This window comes from Oncorhynchus tshawytscha, linkage group LG02 (genome assembly GCF_018296145.1).
Source record: "Oncorhynchus tshawytscha isolate Ot180627B linkage group LG02, Otsh_v2.0, whole genome shotgun sequence".
Taxonomy (NCBI): Eukaryota; Metazoa; Chordata; class Actinopteri; order Salmoniformes; family Salmonidae; genus Oncorhynchus; species Oncorhynchus tshawytscha.
In genome coordinates, this window is record NC_056430.1 from 11787804 (window position 1) to 11804950 (window position 17147).

Genomic DNA, 17147 nt, shown 5'->3' on the forward strand with positions numbered 1-17147 from the left:
CTGCAGGGGGTAAGAGGTCAGAGGGCACAGAGAGGTCAAGGTTCAAGAGGTGAAAATTGTGGCTATCAGACAGACATGTTATAATAGAGTGGGGCAGTTGGGGATTTCAGTTGCTACCTAGGAAATACTGTAGCATACAGCCAAACAGAGGACAATATGGTACTTTCATTAAGTTAATGATGAAACCTATTCCATCCTGCCCCCATCTGCAGAAGGGTTGATTTACAATTGGGGACATTTCTACCTCTCTGGGAAGTGTCATAGTTATCTTTCACTCACCTTTCTCATCAGAGTCAGAGTCTGAGTCCACCAGACTCTCATCACTGTCAAACTCATCTTCATCCCTCTCCTCCTCCTCATCACACCCATTCTCCTCCTCCTGCAGAGGGGACATCCCGTCCTCTGTGTAGTTCTCTTCAGAGTCCATCTGTCCGTTCTGTCCACTCTGTCCATCCTGTCCGTCCTGTCCATCCTGTCCGTCCTGTCCGTCCTGTCCATTCTGTCCGTCCTGTCCGTCCTGTCCATCCTGTCCGTCCTGTCCGTTCTCATGAGAGGGAAGCTTCACTTGTTTCTTAAACCCCTTCTCTTTCTCTGGGCTGTAAGTAGAATATATGACCAGGCGTCAGACTGGGACACACACAGAAGGCACCGCTCATAACAGCTGTGACCCAATAAGTAGCGTTAGTTATTTGCCCCATCACCATATGAATCTATTACTAATATGAATGACCATGTATGGGCCTCTGGTTTGATTTGGGACTCAACCAATAATCACCCATTTTGTTTTGGGACTGTTGCCAAGTGGATATGGAGAACACAGTTAATAGCAGAGACCTCTCTCCATCTTCCCCTCCCTCTCTCCCTGATCAGAAGTGAATTAGCTTGTTTTAACCTGTCACTTTGTCCCCGCTCCTCTCTCTCATTACATGGCAGTAGTCAGAGTGAGTACCTCTCTCATTACAACGTAGTAGTCAGAGTGAGTACCTCTCATTACATGGCAGTAGTCAGAGTGAGTACCTCTCTCATTACATTGTAGTAGTCAGAGTGAGTACCTCTCTCATTACATGGCAGTAGTCAGAGTGAGTACCTCTCTCATTACATGGCAGTAGTCAGAGTGAGTACTTCTCTCATTACATGGCAGTAGTCAGAGTGAGTACCTCTCTCATTACATGGCAGTATGGCAGTAGTCATTACATGGCAGTAGTCAGAGTGAGTACCTCTCTCACTATATGGCAGTAGTCAGAGTGAGTACCTCTCTCATTACATGGCAGTAGTGTGAGTACCTCTCTCATTACATGGCAGTAGTCAGAGTGAGTACCTCTCTCATTACATGGCAGTAGTCAGTGAGTACCTCTCTCATTACATGGCAGTAGTCAGAGTGAGTACCTCTCTCACTACATGGCAGTAGTCAGTGAGTACCTCTCTCATTACATGGCAGTAGTCAGTGAGTACCTCTCTCATTACATGGCAGTAGTCAGTGAGTACCTCTCTCATTACATGGCAGTAGTCAGAGTGAGTACCTCTCTCATTACATGGCAGTAGTCAGTACCTCTCACTACATGGCAGTCAGAGTGAGTACCTCTCTCATTACATGGCAGTAGTCAGAGTGAGTACCTCTCTCATTCATGGCAGTACATGGTACCTCTCTCACTATATGGCAGTAGTCAGAGTGAGTACCTCTCTCATTACATGGCAGTAGTCAGAGTGAGTACCTCTCTCATTACATGGCAGTAGTCAGAGTGAGTACCTCTCTCATTACATGGCAGTAGTCAGTGAGTACCTCTCTCATTACATGGCAGTAGTCAGAGTGAGTACCTCTCTCACTACATGGCAGTAGTCAGTGAGTACCTCTCTCATTACATGGCAGTAGTCAGTGAGTACCTCTCTCATTACATGGCAGTAGTCAGTGAGTACCTCTCTCATTACATGACAGTAGTCAGTGAGTACCTCTCTCATTACATGGCAGTAGTCAGAGTGAGTACCTCTCTCATTACATGGCAGTAGTCAGAGTGAGTACCTCTCTGCTTACATGGCAGTAGTCAGAGTGAGTACCTCTCTCATTACATGGCCATAGTCAGTGAGTACCTCTCTCATTACATGGCAGTAGTCAGTGAGTACCTCTCTCATTGCATGGCAGTAGTCAGGGTGAGTACCTCTCTCATGACATCGCAGTAGTCGGAGTGAGTACCTGTCTCATTACATGGCAGTCGTCAGTGAGTACCTCTCTCATGACATGGCAGTAGTCAGAGTGACTACCTCTCTCATTACATGGCAGTAGTCAGAGTGAGTACCTCTCTCATTACATGGCAGTAGTCAGAGTGAGTACCTCTCTCATTACATGGCAGTAGTCAGAGTGAGTACCTCTCTCATTACATGGCAGTAGTCAGAGTGAGTACCTCTCTCATTACATGGCAGTAGTCAGAGTGAGTACGTCTCTCATTACATGGCAGTAGTCAGAGTGAGTACCTCTCTCATTACATGGCAGTAGTCAGAGTGAGTACCTCTCTCATGACATCGCAGTAGTCAGAGTGAGTACCTCTCTCATTACATGGCAGTAGTCAGAGTGAGTACCTCTCTTATGACATGGCAGTAGTCAGAGTGAGTACCTCTCTCATTACATCGCAGTAGTCAGAGTGAGTACCTCTCTCATTACATCGCAGTAGTCAGTGAATACCTCTCTCATTACATGGCAGTAGTCAGAGTGAGTACCTCTCTCATTACATCGCAGTAGTCAGAGTGAGTACCTCTCTCATTACATGGCAGTAGTCAGTGAGTAAGAGTTGCTTGTCTCAGTTCCAACATCACCACTAGGGCTGTGGCAGTCACGAAATTTCATCAGCCGTTGATTGTCAAGCAAATAACTGTTGGTCTCTCTGTAATTGACCGTTAATTAACATAAACACATTAACTTCTTTGGGATTGGGGGGCAGTATTGAGTAGCTTGGATAATAAGGTGCCCAGAGTAAACTGCCTGCTACTACTGATTTGGATAGAAAACACTCTGAAGTTTCTAAAACTGTTTGAATGATGTCTATGAGTATAACAGAACTCATATGGCAGGCAAAAACCTGAGAAAAAATCCAACCAGGAAGTGGGAAATCTGAGGTTTGTGGGTTTTCAAGTCTTTGCCTATACAGTGTCTATGGGGTCATATTACACTTCCTAATGCTTCCACTAGATGTCAACAGTCTTTAGAACCTTGTTTCAGGCTTCTACTGTGAAGGGGGAGCGAATGAGAGCTGTTAGAGTCAGGTGTCTGGCAGAATGCCATGAGCTAAACCATGCCCGTGGCCGTGAGAGGTAGCTGCGTTCCTTTTCATTATTAAAGACAAAGGAATTGTCCGGTTGAAACATTATTGAAGATTTATGACAAAAACATCCTAAAGATTGATTCTATACATCGTTTGACATGTTTCTACGAACTGTAATAGAACTTTTTAAACATTTCATCGGAACTAAGCGATTGCGCATTGAGCATTTGGATTACTAGGCTAAACGTGCGAACAAAAAGGAGGTATTTGGACATAAATTATGGACTTTTTCGAACAAAACAAACATTTATTGTGGAACTGGGATTCCTGGGAGTGCATTCCGATCAAGATCATCAAAGGTAAGTGAATATTTATAACGCTATTTCTGACATTTCTGACACCTCTCCTTCTTTGGAAAATGGCTGTATGTTTTTCTGTGGCTAGGTGCTGACCTAACATAATTGCAAGGTGTGCTTTCGCCGTAAAGCCTTTTTGAAATCTGACACAGCGATTGCATTAAGGAGAAGTTTATCTATAATTCCATGCATAACACTTGTATCTTTTATCAATGTTTATTATGAGTATTTCTGTAATTTGATGTGGCTCTCTGCACTTTCACCGGATGTTTGTTTGAGACAATGCATTTCTGAACATAACACACCAATTTCAAATGAGGTTTTTGGACATAAAGATGAACTTTATCGAACAAAACACACATTTATTGTGTAACATGAAGTCCTGTGAGTGCCATCTGATGAAGATCATCAAAGGTTAGTGATTAATTTAATCATTATTTCTGACTTTTGTGAGCCCTCTCCTTGGCTGGAAAATGGCTGTATGGTTTTCTGTGACTAGGTGCTGACCTAACATAATCGTTTGGTGTGCTTTCGCCGTAAAGCCTATTTGAAATCGGACACTGTGGTTGGATTTACAATAAGTTTATCTTTAAAATGGTGTGTAATACTTGTATGTTTAAGGAATTTTAATTATGGGATTTCTGTTGTTTTTCATTTGGCGCCCTGCAATTTCACTGGCTGCTGGCGAGGTGGTACGCTACCGTCCCACATATCCCAGAGAAGTTAAGCATCTCCTGGCTTCCACATATAGCCTACAAGCTACTGATGCAGACCTTTTGGAACATCTACATTTTTAAAAAATCGAATAAATCCATGTAATATAGCCTACACCTTCACAATAAATCCATGTAATATAGACTACACCTTCACAATAAATCCATGTAATATAGCCTACACCTTCACAATAAATCCATGAATTATTTTACAGGTCTAAAGAAGCATGATATGAAGAAAATGAAGTCTATTTCAGAAGAACAGAATAGCATACTCTGAGTTGTCCTTGTGTTAGGTCCTGATCTGACTATGCCAAACGGCTGTGGGCTACACTAGTTCATTTAGCAAACAAGATTTGGTTAGAATTCCGTGGCATTATTTTATATTATTTTTATAGTATGAAGAATACAATTGAACAAAGCTGAATAAAATTAAAATAATAATAATAAAATAAAAAGGATATTTTCTCAAAACAATTTGAGGTGCTCACATGCATCCAATCTGTGTTGAGCATTTAACAAAGAAATAGGTACTCCAATATTCTTAATTTAGAGTTATTAATGTAACTTTAGTTGTTCTACAAACGTTGGCCTATATGTTTTGATTGTTAATACATTGTAAGGCTGCATGATGAGACTAATGATGATTAGGAAAAAGTAGTTTGAAAGGCATGTGTTCTGCTTTGTTTTTTTACGCAGGTTGTAGACAATATATCAGTCACTCATTCACAATTTGACAAGCACTTGATAATGCCTGTCATTTTCACGTTGGCATTCCCTTTGTGTGGTCGTAAAGCACCCTCGAAAAATCCATGCCTAGTGCAGCCAGTGGCCGTTGTGCGCTTCTCCCTGAATGTTGCACGCTCCTTCACGTGATCAGGTCTTTTTCACAGGCTACAAGTGAAGACAGACACATCAGGGATGCAACTGCGTGCATCCTTATCCAATTCCGAGTCGCATATTAAAGATATTGGAAGCACTGTCCACATTTTTGTCAACCAACAAGATGAGTAGGCATAATGAACAGCAAAAGTACTAGCCTATGTCAATCTACTATCCCCCATAGTACAAAGTCAACCTATTCTATTCTGTTCGAGGAATAAATATTCCAAACATAGTTTGAGACAGTTGTGGGATGCGATAGATCCCAAATTAATACAACCACTAGCATCACAAAAACGTTTTTACTTAATGTGCCTGACGCAACAGATCAGAACATTTAGCTTAAAATGTTGATAAACTATTAGGCCGAATGTTCCATTAGCAGAAAACACCATTATCAAAAGTGACTGCAAATGCTATTATGCATGTAATGCTTGTATTATAAAGGTGCATTTTTATGCTGAAAATGTTCTTCTCCAAACTTGAGACTCACGCGCTGCTTAAGTATGCCAGTTAGGCTTTACACCCCTTGTAAAGCAGATTAATGTGCTTCATAAGAAGTTATTTGGCCACTTTAGTTGTGATACAAACCATATTAAAACATATAGGCCTATGGACTAGGCTACATGAGGTGTGTGACTATGATTAGAAAAAGTTGCAAAAAAAAAAGGCATTGTTTCTTATGCTGGGCATCATTCACAAGTGATAGGCTAATATTGTCACCGATCAGACTATTCTTGATTTAATCTTGTCTTTACATATACTAAATAATATATCTGTGAAATGTGTTTTGATTTAGAATGGATCATTATCATGCACCTGTATCGAAACAGGGTCAACAGGGGAGAAATACATGTCATCTATGCTCTTAAATAGTGAATGGAGGACGCTTTTCCTGTGGTTCATTTACATGACAGCCAGGTAGGCTCTACTCCTGTTGTAAAGATAAGCAATGTGCTTAATATTAGGAAAGTTGAGAAATAAATATAGTAGGCCTAGCCTATAGAAAGCTGATCCTCCTATTTTTAGTAGAGGCCATCACTCTATTTTCTCCTGCAATTGCATAGCCTGTAGAAATGTTGTGCAACATGAGCTCATGGGATCTCATGAAGTGTTTGATTAGATTTTCCATCACATTTGCATTGATGTCAGAGTGAGTAGAGGGACAATAGAGTGCTAAGTACCAGGCAGTTAGCAAGTTTGGTAGACTACTAATGACCATCAGCAGCATCAGAGCTTGGAGAAGCCTAATTACCGTGACTTAAAGGTCAAGTGGAATTTGACTGCCTTCATGACTCTTGACCGCCGATGTGGCGGTAATACGGTCACCGCAACAGCACGAATCACTACCCTACACTACCATCCTGGCCCCATTCCAATCCCATTTACTAGCTGAATAGAAATGGGATTGAGCCCAATCCTGTTCCCTCTAATGCTGTCAACAGTAGTCTCTTCTCCTCTCCTTCCCCTATTCTCGTCCTCTCACCTCATCCTCCTCTGTCTCCTTTCCTTCTTCTTTAGCCTCTCAATGTCCATCTTGGCTCGGCGAATCACGTCCGTCATCTCCGCCTCCATTGACAGGGAATGGGGAGAGGAGCCTAAGGGGTGTGGCCCGGGGGTGGAGCTATGGGAGGAGGAAGGGAACGGCGAGCGGGAAGAGAGACGGGTCACACTGCGACGAAGACACTCGTTCATTGCCTCGCTCTCCAGGAGCTTGGATCTGAGAGGAGGGTGGGGAGAGAGAAAGAGAGAGAGAGTGAGAGAGAGATAAAGAGCAAGAGAAAGGGAGAGATAAAGACAAACAGATGTCATTAGTCAAACTTTACAGTTACCGCCTCCATCATCTCATGTTTCAGCATGATAGTGCACAGCCCCATGTCGCAAGGATCTGTACACAATTCCTGGATGCTGAAAATGTCCCAGGTCTTCCAAGGCCTGCATACTCAGACATGTCCCCCGTTGAGCATGTTTGGGATGCTCTGGATCGACGTGTATGACAGCGTGTTCCAGTTCCCGCCAATATCCAGCAAATTCACGCAGCCATTGAAGAGGAGTGGGACAACATTCCACAGGCCACAATCAAAGGAGATGTGTTGTGTTGCATGAGGCAAATGGTGGTCACACCAGATACTGGTTTTCTGATCCAACCTTTTTAAAGGTATCTGTGACCAAGAGATGCATATCTGTATTCCCAGTAATGTTAAATCAATAGATTTGGACCAAATGTATTTATTTCACTTGACTGATTTCCTTGAAATGTAACACAGTAAAATATTTAAAATTGTTGCATGTTAAGTTTATATTTTTGTTCAGTGTAGAACAACAACAACGAAACTATGAACTGAAGTACAGTAACAACAAAACAGAAACTCTGTGAATTGCTTTGCCCTTTGACCTCCATAATGATGTTGTACGGTCCAGTCCCCAAGAAACAGTGGCTTTAGAGTCAGACCCACTCAGTGTAAAGTTCATTATAGTCCCAGTGGAGTTATAACCTCTAACAGACTCTTACCTGAGCTCCTCAACCTCTCTGATGTAGTTCTGGATCAGAGCACCAATCTCCTCGTTGCCCTCACCTAGAGGTCAGAAGGTCAGAGTTCACAGTGAGACATAAGCGGTTAACACGTCTTAACTACATGCAATGGTCTGTGTCAGAAAATGTTACTAGCTGTCAAATCCTTGTTACCTCATTTCCTCTCAAAGCTCATCGGAGGAGAAGGTGTGAGGGAGGGACCTTGGATCCTCTCCTCCAATGAGCTTTGAGAGGGAGGTGTAGAAATGAAGTGAAGAAGGACGGGGGAAACAAGAATCTGCGTAACGTTTTCAGACAGCTACAATCTTCAACGACCATTGGACAGTGTGTGCTTTGTCTCTCTTGGTCTTACCTGACTTGGCGAGGAGCGTGCTGACGTTGTTGGCGAGGAGTGTGGTGACGCGTGTGTTGAGGTGGTCGATGGTCTCCTGCATAGCTTTGACTCTCATGCGTTGTGTGTCGTTTTCTCTCTGTAACATTGAGTTTTCCTGGAACAGATCACTGAAGCCCTCCAAGCCATCCTCACCCATCACACGCTTACCCTGGGGAGGAGGCCATACACATACAGGAAGATATTATCTCAGCCAATGAACATACAGAACAATGCCATTTCATCCAATCAACAAACAGGATATTGATTTTTATATCACTTCAAGCATTTTGTTGGTAAAAATTCCCATTTTCCATTTTATTTTTGTACTCACTGGACGCCAACACCTCAGCCAATCATAAATCAGACTACTTTACTGCAGCAAATCACAGGGGAGACAACTTTCTTTCAGCCAATCACATGCTCCATTAGTCTCTGACTCGGATCCCTCCCTCTATCCCTCCCTCCCCCCCCTCCCCTCCCCCCTCCCTCCCTCCCTCCCTCCCCTCCCCTCCCTCCCTCCCTCCCTCCCTCCCTCCCTCCCTCCCTCCCTCCCTCCCTCCCCTCCCCCCTCCCTCCCTCCCTCCCCTCCCTCCCCCCTCCCTCCCTCCCCCCCCCTCCCCTCCCTCCCTCCCTCCCCCCCTCCCCCCTCCCCTCCCCCCTCCCCTCCCTCCCTCCCCTCCCCTCCCCTCCCCCCCCCCCCCCTCCCCCTCCCCTCCCTCCCTCCCCTCCCTCCCTCCCCCCCCTCCCCCCCTCCCCTCCCCCTCCCTCCCTCCCTCCCTCCCTCCCTCCCTCCCCTCCCCCCCCCCTCCCCCCCTCCCTCCCCTCCCTCCATCCCTCCCCTCCCTCCCTCCCTCCCTCCCTCCCCTCCCTCCCTCCCTCCCTCCCCTCCCCTCCCTCCCTCCCTCCCTCCCTCCCTCCCTCCCCTCCCCTCCCCCTCCCTCCCTCCCTCCCTCCCTCCCTCCCTCCCTCCCTCCCCTCCCTCCCCCCCTCCCCTCCCCTCCCCTCCCTCCCTCCCTCCCTCCTCACCCCTTTATACTCCATCAGTTCTATCTGTAGCCTGGCGATCTCAGCCCTGAGAGCAGAGATCTGCTGGGAGGTCTTGTCCTGGTTCACCATCACCTTGTTCTTGATGTTCCTGGCTCTATTAGCATACTTCAGTGTGTTCAGGGTCTCCATGAAGTCCCGGTCAGATGGACTCACACACGCTATCATCACCGTACGACTGGGGAGGAGAGGGAAAACATAACAGACGTCATAAAGACTGGTGAGGCACAGGCCTGTGTGTCAATGTGTGTCTGTGTGTGTGTGTGTTACCTGTTTCCTCCCAGTGAGTCCTGTAGAAGACGTGTGAGTTTAGAGTCTCTGTATGGAACATGGCCTCCTTTCTTAGCCTGGTCCCCCAGAGCACTGATCACATTCCCCAAGGCCAGCTAGAACACACACACACACACAATCATGAGCACGTTTCTCAGCACCAGTTAAAACACACATCATCACGTAGCTCCTCACCAGTCCACAGTTGATGGATATGCCCTCTCGTGCCCTCTCTCCTGTCGCTCCGGTGCGTTTCAGTCTCTCTGATCCAGCCAAGTCCACAAAGTGAAACTTGGCCATCAGAGTCTCGTATTCAGGCTTGGCTATAGACCCTCCATCTCCTCCTCCTACACCGTTCAGCTCTGTGTTCACTCCTCCGTTCACCTCTCCGTTCAGCTCTGCGTTCACTCCTCCATTCTCCTGGAGAGAGAGAGAGAGAAGAGAGAGAGAGCGAGAGAGAGAGAGAAGAGAGAGAGAGAGAAGAGAGGAGAGAGAGAGAGAGAGAGAGAGAGAGAATGAGCGAGAGAGAGAGAGAGAGAGAGGAGAGAGAGAAGAGAGAGAGAGAGAGAGAGAGAGAGAATGAGAATGAGCGAGAGAGAGAGAGACAGAGAGAGAGAGAGAGAGAGAAGAGAGAGAGAGAGAGAGAGAGACAGAGAGAGAGAGAGAGCGACAGAGAGAGAGAGAGAAGAGAGAGAGAGAGACAGAGAGAGAGAGAGAGACAGAGAGAGAGAGAGAGAGAGACAGAGAGAGAGAGAGAGAGAAGAGAGAGAGAGAGAGAGAGAGAGAAGAGAGAGAGAGAGAGAGAGAGAGAGAGAGAGAGAGAGAGAGAGAGAGAGAGAGAGAGAGAGAGAGAATGAGAATGAGCGAGAGAGAGAGAGAGAGAAGAGAGAGAGAGAGAGAGAGAGAGAGAATGAGAATGAGCGAGAGAGACAGAGAGACAGAGAGAGAGAGAGAGAGAGAGAAGAGAGGAGAGAGAGAGAGAGAGAGAATGAGAATGAGCGAGAGAGACAGAGAGAGAGAGAGAGACAGAGAGAGAGAGAGAGAGAGAAAATACAGTGACGACAGTTATCACCATGTTTTATAACTGTTCTGACTTTACTCTGATACGTTCATCTTTCTGCTTTTCACTCCTCTTTTACCCTCTTCTACGTCTACTTTGCCTCTTTCTGTCTCTCCCTCAGTCAATATATCCATCACTCCCTCCCTCACCCCCTTCCCTCCTCTCTTCCTACCTCCTCTCTAATTCCTTCCTTCCCTCCTCTCTCCCTACCTCCTCTCTCCTTCCTTCCTTCCCTCCCTCCTCTCTCCCTAACTCCTCTCTCCCTACCTACTCTCTCCTTCCTTCCTTCCCTCCTCTCTCCCTACCTCCTCCCTCCCTCCCTCCTCTCCATACTTCCCTCCTCCCCTCCCTACTTCCCCCTCCCTCTCTCCCTACCTCCCTCCCTCTCTCCCTACCTCCCTCCCTCTCTCCCTACCTCCCTCCCTCCCTCTCTCCCCTACCTCCCTCCCTCTCTCCCTCCCTCCTCTCCATATTTCCCTCCTCCCTCCCTACTTCCCCCTCCCTACCTCCCTCCTTCTCTCCCTCCCTCCCCCTCTCTCTCTCTCTCCTCCCTCCCTACTTCCCCTCCACCTCCCTCCCTCCTTCCCTCCCTCCCCCCCTCTCTCCCTCTCTCCTCCCTCCCTACTTCCCCCCCACCTCCCTCCCTCCCTCCCTACTTCCTTTAATTCCCCCCCCCACCTCCCTCCCCCCCCCCTCTCTCCCTCTCTCCTCCCTCCCCCTCCCCCCCCACCTCCCTCCCTCCCTCCCCCCTCCCTCCCTCCCTCCCTACCTCAGTTTGTTGGCAGACTCTCATCTGACAGAGGTTGATGGTGAAGATGGCGTGAGACCTGGAACTGGAAGCATTCATCTGGGTGCTGGCCGTGGTCCGGGACAACGCTCCCAACTTCAGACATTCTAACAGCTAGAAAACACCCCACCGTCAAAACTGACACACACACACATACTAATTGTTCGTGCTGTACACACACACACACCTCTTCCTCAGAGTTGACGAGTCGTGAGGTGACTCCGCTGGTGTAGATGGAGCCGCTGCCGTCCTCGTGGATCTTAATATTAGACTTCCTGTTCTTACAGTCTGGGTCTCTGGCTCCGTCAAACAGATCTAGGATCTCCTCGTTATACAGCTGGAGAACACACACACACACACACACAGACATAAATACACACACACACACACACACACACACACAGACATTTAAGAAAAAATACATTTAAAGTTTTTCTTGCAATTGTAGAGACAGAAATAAGCTGGGAGAAAGATGGAGGGAACATATTGGGGTTCCAGGTTGGCAGCCTGAACTGCTCGTCCAACCTCAGGAACACTTATGCAGACATTAACACACACACACACACATTAATACATACACACACACACACATGAATACACACACATGGATACACACACATGAATACACACACATTAACACACACACACATACATTAATACATACACACACACACATTAATACACACACACATGAATACACACACACATGAATACACACACACATGAATACACACACATGAATACACACACATGAATACACACACATGAATACACACACATGAATACACACATACATTAACACACACACACACACATGAATACACACACATGAATACACACACATGAATACACACATACATTAATACACACATACATTAATACATACACACAAACAGAGAGGGATGAAAGGGCAAAGATCAGGCTATAGCACATAACCTCTGACCTCCAGGAAGCAATAGGGTTAAAGGTCAGGAGAGGTCAAGAGACAGCTCAGCACACACACACACACACACACACACACACACTCTTTAACCCTAGCCTGATCAATGTCTGTTTATCGTCCATACTGACAATCCAATGACCTACATCTGAACTAATGAGAGAGGGGGAGAGAGGAAGAGAGAAAGGAGAGAGGGAGAGAAAGAGATAAGGAGAGAGGGAGAGAGACAGGGGAGAGAGACAGGGGGAGAAAGACAGGGGGAGAGAGAGAAAGGAGAGAGGGAGAGAGACAGGGGAGAGAGACAGGGAGAGAGACAGGGAGAGAGAGACAGGGGGAGAGAGACAGGGGAGAGAGACAGGGGAGAGAGACAGGGAGAGAGACAGGGGAGAGAGACAGGGAGAGAGAGACAGGGGAGAGAGACAGGGGGAGAAAGACAGGGGGAGAGAGAGAAAGGAGAGAGGGAGAGAGAAAGGAGAGACGGAGAGAGACAGGGGAGAGAGACAGGGAGAGAGACAGGGGGAGAGAGACACGGGGAGAGAGACACGGGGGAGAGAGACAGGGGGAGAGAGACACGGGGAGAGAGACAGGGGGGAGAGAGACAGGGGGAGAGAGACACGGGGAGAGAGACAGGGGGAAGAGAGACAGGGGGAGAGAGACAGGGGAGAGAGACAGGGAAGAGAGACAGGGGAGAGAGACAGGGGAGAGAGACAGGGGGTTTACCCAGGATCGGATCCACTCTTTGCGTCCATGGACTACACCTCTCCGTTCTTCGTGGCCTTTCTCCGCTGGAGATCTATTGGCGGATTGGAGAGAGACAGGGAGAGAGACAGGGGAGAGAGACAGGGGAGAGAGACAGGGGGAGAGAGACAGGGAAGAGAGACAGGGGAGAGAGACAGGGAAGAGAGACAGGGGAGAGACAGGGGAGAGAGACAGGGAAGAGAGACAGGGGAGAGAGACAGGGAAGAGAGACAGGGGGAGAGAGACAGGGGAAGAGAGACAGGGGGAGAGAGACAGGGAAGAGAGACAGGGGAGAGAGACAGGGAGAGAGACAGGGGAGAGAGACAGGGGAGAGAGACAGCCTGGGGGAGAGAGACAGGGAAGAGAGACAGGGGGAGAGAGACAGGGGGAGAGAGACAGGGGAGAGAGACAGGGGAGAGAGACAGGGGAGAGAGACAGGGGGAGAGAGACAGGGGAGAGAGAGACAGGGGGAGAGAGACAGAGACAGGGGGGGAGAGAGACACGGGGGAGAGAGACAGGGGGAGAGAGACATGGGGAGAGAGACACGGGGAGAGAGACAGGGGAGAGAGACAGGGGAGAGAGACAGGGGGGGGAGAGAGACAGGGGGAGAGAGACAGGGGGAGAGAGACAGGGGAGAGAGACAGGGGAGAGAGACAGGGGAGAGAGACAGGGGGGGAGAGAGACAGGGGAGAGAGACAGACAGAGGGGGAGAGAGACAGGGGAGAGAGACAGGGGAGAGAGACAGGGGAGAGAGACAGGGGAGAGAGACAGGGGGAGAGAGACAGAGGGGAGAGAGACAGGGGAGAGAGACAGGGGGAGAGAGACAGGGGAGAGAGACACGGGAGGGGAGAGAGACAGGGGGAGAGAGACAGGGGAGAGAGACAGGGGAGAGAGACAGGGGAGAGAGACAGGGGGAGAGAGACACAGGGGGAGAGAGACACGGGGAGAGAGACAGGGGGAGAGAGACAGGGGGGGAGAGAGACACGGGGAGAGAGACAGGGGAGAGAGACACGGGGGGGGAGAGAGACACGGGGAGAGAGACAGGGGAGAGAGGGGAGAGAGACACGGGGAGAGAGACACGGGGGGGAGAGAGAGACAGGGGGAGAGAGACAGGGGGAGAGAGACAGGGGGAGAGAGACAGGGGGGAGAGAGACAGGGGAGAGAGACAGGGGGAGAGAGACACGGGGAGAGAGACAGGGGGAGAGAGACAGGGGGGGAGAGAGACACGGGGAGAGAGACAGGGGAGAGAGACAGGGGAGAGAGACACGGGGAGAGAGACAGGGGGAGAGAGACACGGGGAGAGAGACACGGGGAGAGAGACACAGGGGGGGAGAGAGACACGGGGGGGAGAGAGACAGGGGAGAGAGACAGGGGAGAGAGACACGGGGAGAGAGACAGAGGGGAGAGAGACAGGGGAGAGAGACAGGGGGGAGAGAGAGACGGGGAGAGAGACACGGGGAGAGAGACACGGGAGAGAGACACGGGGAGAGAGACAGGGGGGGAGAGAGACAGGGGAGAGAGACACGGGGGAGAGAGACACGGGGAGAGAGACAGACAGGGGGAGAGAGACAGGGGAGAGAGACAGGGGGAGAGAGACATGGGGAGAGAGACACGGGGAGAGAGACACGGGGGGAGAGAGACACGGGGAGAGAGACACGGGGAGAGAGACAGGGGAGAGAGACACGGGGGGAGAGAGACACGGGGAGAGAGGGAGAGGGGGAGAGAGACAGGGGAGAGAGACACGGGGAGAGAGACACGGGGAGAGAGACAGGGGGAGAGAGACACGGGGAGAGAGACACGGGGAGAGAGACACGGGGAGAGAGACACGGGGAGAGAGACACGGGGAGAGAGACAGGGGGAGAGAGACACGGGGAGAGAGACACGGGGGAGAGAGACAGGGGAGAGAGACACGGGGAGAGAGACACGGGGAGAGAGACACAGGGGGAGAGAGACAGGGGGGAGAGAGAGGGGAGAGAGACAGGGGAGAGAGACACGGGGAGAGAGACACGGGGAGAGAGACACGGGGAGAGAGACAGGGGGAGAGAGAGAGAGAGAGAGAGAGAGAGAGAGAGAGAGAGAGAGAGAGAGAGAAAGGAGAGAGGGAGAGAGACGGGAGAGAGAGTGACAGATAAGGATAGACAGAGAAAAAGAGATGGAGATAGAGAGGATTTTAGCAGAGATAGCCATCTGTAAGTGAATCAGGTTACATTAGCTGTCTATTACTGTAGTCCGATCGCCTGAGAGAAAACAGAATATAGGCCTAGCTGATAGCTGACAGGCTGACAAACACACACCATTATCCCCCCCCCCACACACACACACACAGACAACACATGATAACATTATCCCACAACACCTCATACAATACATTCAACAGGCATACCAATGATATGACAATTTCCCTGATGATTCTTCAGACACAGAGAAGGAGACAGTAAGCAGAGAAACAGTCCGTGTACCAGGCACCTCTTGCCACACAGCCAGTTAAAGTCTTTAAAACATATCAGCTCATGTCTCCCACACTTCTATGTGTGTGTGTGTGTGTGTGTGTGTGTGTGTGTGTGTGTGTGTGTGTGAGAGAGAGAGTCGGGGTTCTCATTCTGGGCAATATCACAGCTAACGACTAACATCCGTCAGGCACCAGAACCCATCATCCACTGGGTTTCCTGTTAGTCTGTCATCACAATGTCACTTCCTGTAGCATCACCAGGGCTGATCGGTGCATGCCCCTCACATCTGGTTCAGGTTAACACAGGCCTCACACACAAACATGCACACAGCCAATCAATCAAAGGCAAGAATGACCAATGACAACAGACAATGCATCCCTGGAGGACAAGATGTTATTCTAGACCGCTTTCATCTCCTCTGCCACCTTTCACAGGGGACTGGATGGGTGGCCCAAGTGTTACTATGGCAATGACATAGTGTACGTATGGGTGTGTGTGTGTCTGTGTCTGTGTGTGTGTGTGTCTGTGTGTGTCTGTATGTGTGTGTGTGTCTGTATGTGTGTGTGTGTGTGTGTGTGTGTGTCTGTATGTGTTTGTGTGTGTGTGTGTGTGTGTGTGTGTGTGTGTGTGTGTGTGTGTGTGTGTGTGTGTGTGTGTGTGTGTGTGTGTGTGTGTGTGTGTGTGTGTGTGTATGTGTGTGTGTCTGTATGTGTGTGTGTGTGTGTGTGCTGTGTGTGTGTGTCTGTATGTGTGTGTCTGTGTGTGTGTCTGTGTGTGTCTGTGTGTGTGTGTGTGTGAGTTCGTACCTCCAGGAACTGTGCACTGACTTTAAACTCAGGAGGGTGTGTGCCCTGCTGCCGGGCCTGTGTCTTCCTCTCCTGGATGCCCAGGAACAGATGGTGAACAGCCCGTGGAACAATGCCCCGCTCCTCCTCCTCCTCCTCCTGCACATCGAACCCCGTCCCCATGGTGTACGTCTTCCCTGAGCCCGTCTGGAAACAGAGTGTGTCATCGAGGCAAAGGCTACTTTGAAGAATCTCAAATATAACAAACATATTTTGTGTTGTTTAACACTTCTTTTTTGGTTACTACATGATTCCATGTGTGTTATTTCATAGTTTTGATGTCTTCACTATTATTCTACAATGTCGAAAATAGTAAAAAATAAAGAAAACCCCTTGAATGAGTAGGTGTGTCCACACTTTTGACTGGTACTGTATGTATTTTGTTCTTCCAAGAGAAGGAACAGATTCCTACTGTGATGAGTCAGATTTCTCTGTGTGTTTGTACCATTAGTTTAGTAGAGAAAAAATAACCACATAACAGTGATTACAAATAGACCCGTGTTTCCCAAACTCAGTCCTGGGGACCCCAAAGGGTACATGTATTGGTTTTTGCCCGAGCTTGATGATGAGTTGATTATTTGAATCAGTTGTGTAGTGCTCGGGCAAAAACCAATACATGTACCCTTTGGGGGTCCCAAGGACTGAGTTTGGGAAACACGGAAATAGACCCTTCTTTGAAATAGACATAATTATTAGCATCTGTCCTTGTATGGATGCATACACTAGGTTTATGTATTCAGGAGTGTATCCATAGGTAATCCAGAGGTAAACATTGTGGTCCTCAAGGAAAAAAACTCATCCTTGATGGAGTTGTGTGTTCATATCGGTCTCTGTTTCTCACTGTACCTGTCCGTAGGCGAACACAGTAGCGTTATATCCATCGAAGCAGCCCTCGATGAGTTTGT

General features: G+C 48.6%; 1 protein-coding gene across 1 annotated transcript in view; it reads right to left on the reverse strand.

Annotated features, from left to right (window-relative positions):
• The window catches only part of LOC112235708 (kinesin-like protein KIF21B), a 167160-nt gene that overhangs the window by 76025 nt on the left and 73988 nt on the right, over positions 1-17147 (reverse strand). The window contains 11 exon segments of the mRNA XM_042330259.1: positions 280-596; positions 6689-6922; positions 7715-7778; positions 8088-8277; positions 9135-9330; positions 9423-9538; positions 9618-9842; positions 11252-11383; positions 11457-11606; positions 16204-16389; positions 17089-17147. The exon segment at positions 17089-17147 is cut by the window's right edge and continues 164 nt beyond it. Coding sequence (XP_042186193.1) covers positions 280-596; positions 6689-6922; positions 7715-7778; positions 8088-8277; positions 9135-9330; positions 9423-9538; positions 9618-9842; positions 11252-11383; positions 11457-11606; positions 16204-16389; positions 17089-17147 — 1869 coding nt within the window.